We start from the raw sequence: 2,580 nt of genomic DNA on the forward strand, positions 1-2,580 counted from the left end.
AACAATTAAACAAAAGGAGAAAAAATGATAAAGAAATATATAAACAAAACATTTATTGTGGTTGTATGGTTAATGCTCAGTATATCGCTAATGAAAAATTAATCATGAAAAACAACATACATCAAATAATTTCAATAAGGTGAGAAAGGATTTGGATCTCTGATTTTAGTACCCCAAACTTATCTTTTTTCAGAAATCAGGTGTCCAACAATCAGTTTCCTCAAAGCCCTTTTTACTTCCTTATTCCTCAGTGTGTATATGAATGGGTTCAACATAGGAGTGATGATGGCGTAGAACACCGCCAACGTCCCGTACATGGCATAACTTGAAGCCGGGTGCATATAGATAAAAATGGCGGGGATATAATATAGTAGCACTACAGTGAGATGAGCACTACAAGTTGAGAAGGCCCGATGTCTTCCTTTCATCGTCTGGATGTTCAAAATAGCAGAAGCTATGTAGGTGTAGGAAATACATATCAGTAGAAAGCAACCGGAACCCACCAGAGCAATGTTTATCCTTATCAGGGCATGATTCACAGTTATATCAACACAAGCCAGCTTTAGCACAGGCGGTATGTCACAAAAGAAATAGTTAACCCTATTAGGACCGCAATAAGGCAGACGGAAAGTTAGAGTGGTATGTATTGCTGCATGAAAAGAACCCGTAAGCCACGTGCCAGTTACAAGTCCCAAGGAAATTCTTCTGTTCATCAATGTGGTATAGTTCAGTGGACAGCAGATAGCAAGGTAACGGTCATAAGCCATGACAGTATAAAGGAAACATTCAGTGCTGGCCAGAAAGTGGAAGGCGTAGAGTTGAAGGACGCAACCTCCAAAGGAGATGGCTCTGTAGCTAGGTGCTATGAAACTGACCAGGATTTGGGGCACAGTGACCGAGGAGAGGCAGGTGTCCAGAAGAGAGAGATTGCAGAGAAAAAAGTACATTGGGAGACCATGAAGATGGGGTTCCATCACAATGGTGACTAGGATGAGGAGGTTCCCTAGCACTGTCAGTAAATAGATGACCATAAAGATGACGAAGAAAAGAAAGGGAAATCGGGCAGTGTTTGGTATACCCCCAAGAATGAAGACACTCACTTTGGTTTGATTATCTGGATCCATCTGCTAGAAACTGTAGCAGTCTGTAGGGCATCAAAATCTGGGAAGCAGGAACTGTGAAATCAGGCAAATAATTGGAACAGATGATCAAGCTATGAATTTATTTGATAGTTAGATAGCTAGATAGATAGCCATCAAGCTAGTGAGATAGAGAGATAGAGGATATAGAGGATTGTTACATTGCTTGTTGCTAGGAAACATGGAATATTTAAGTTCTTCTACTTGTGTTAAAAATTAAATAACAGCCAACCCCCAACCTCCAAAGAACAGTTGGTCTAAGCTTAAAAGTCTCTGTGTTTAAATTGAGTAGAATTTGTCCCCCTTCTCACACCCACTCCTAACCCCACCTTTGAATATAATCTCAAACCAGCTTTCCAGGTTTACGTATTCCCACTGAAATCACAAGTTTATATTCTCATATACTTGCCTTACCTAAAACGGTCTCTCAATATTGTATCTAGCCACTGTGTTTAAGTGATGCAGTCTGTGACTTTTTATGTTCTAAACTGTCACAGTCCAATTCTCTAGGGCTACAGCAACCCAAAAGGAAAGCATGAGAAAGCAAATTTCATCTTTTAGAAGCCTCCTGACCCTCTTTCTCCTTTACATCTGGCACAATTGGGAAAAGTCAAAACAGTATTCCTGTTCTCAGTAAGGATTGTTTGAACAAGAGGAAATATAACTTTCCCTCCCCCAGGGTTCTGCTGCATAGCTAGATGTCGTTTTGATTAATTCCCATTGGCTGAGAGACTAAATCTTGAAACCGGAACTCTGTAGCTTAAAGTATAATTTCATTTAAAACTCTCCTGTCTGTTTGTAACCTTCAAACCTAGGGCAACAATTTTTGAGTTGAAGGTCTACAAATGGGCTAACTTAAAGAATTCATCCAAAATCTGGGACCCATGACTCTTGTTTGATTAGAATTTTAAGGATCTTCAGACTAGCTTTACTGGCAAAGTTGTGGCCACGCAGTAGCATTGCACTGCTTTGAAGCACCACCACAACATCATGTTCAGTGGGTGTAGGACAACTCACCATGGCCAACTCGCCAGGGCTAACTCACCATGGGCCAACTCGCTGCGGCCAACTCAATGCGAAATAACTGTATTCTAGATCTGTTCCAATAATAATAATAATAATAATAATAATAATAATAATAATAAGAAGAAGAAGAAGAAGAAGAAGAAGTAGTAGTAGCAGTAGTAGTAGTAGTAGTAGTAGTAGTAGTAGTAGTAGTAGTAGTAGTAGTAGTAGTAGTAGTAGTGCCTTGGGTGCAATCCCAAAAGAACTGGAGCGCCACTTGAACCCCATTGGCATTGACAAATTTGCCATCAGTCAATTGCAAAAGGTGGCCTTACTAGGAACAGCTTCCATCCTGTGACAATATCTGTAACACCATCGAACATCCAGATCTGCCTATCCCCAATCCTTGGTAAGGACTTGATAGGTAGACAAAAAT

At 40.2% G+C, this 2,580-nt stretch overlaps 1 protein-coding gene across 1 annotated transcript; it reads right to left on the reverse strand.

The window, feature by feature from the left end:
* Positions 1 to 179: 179 nt before the first annotated feature.
* Positions 180 to 1,124, reverse strand: LOC107300508 (olfactory receptor 10S1-like). The gene has a single exon (XM_015829831.1). It carries the CDS (start codon positions 1,122 to 1,124, stop codon positions 180 to 182), a length of 945 nt encoding a protein of 314 aa, XP_015685317.1.
* Positions 1,125 to 2,580: the final 1,456 nt, after the last annotated feature.

This window comes from Protobothrops mucrosquamatus, unplaced genomic scaffold (assembly GCF_001527695.2).
Source record: "Protobothrops mucrosquamatus isolate PMUCROS unplaced genomic scaffold, P.Mucros_1.0 scaffold7281, whole genome shotgun sequence".
Lineage (NCBI taxonomy): Eukaryota > Metazoa > Chordata > Lepidosauria > Squamata > Viperidae > Protobothrops > Protobothrops mucrosquamatus.

Excerpts from the sequence above, each read along its gene's own strand:
- LOC107300508 (XM_015829831.1), bottom strand. The coding sequence starts at position 1,124 with ATGGATCCAGATAATCAAACCAAAGTGAGTGTCTTCATTCTTGGGGGT.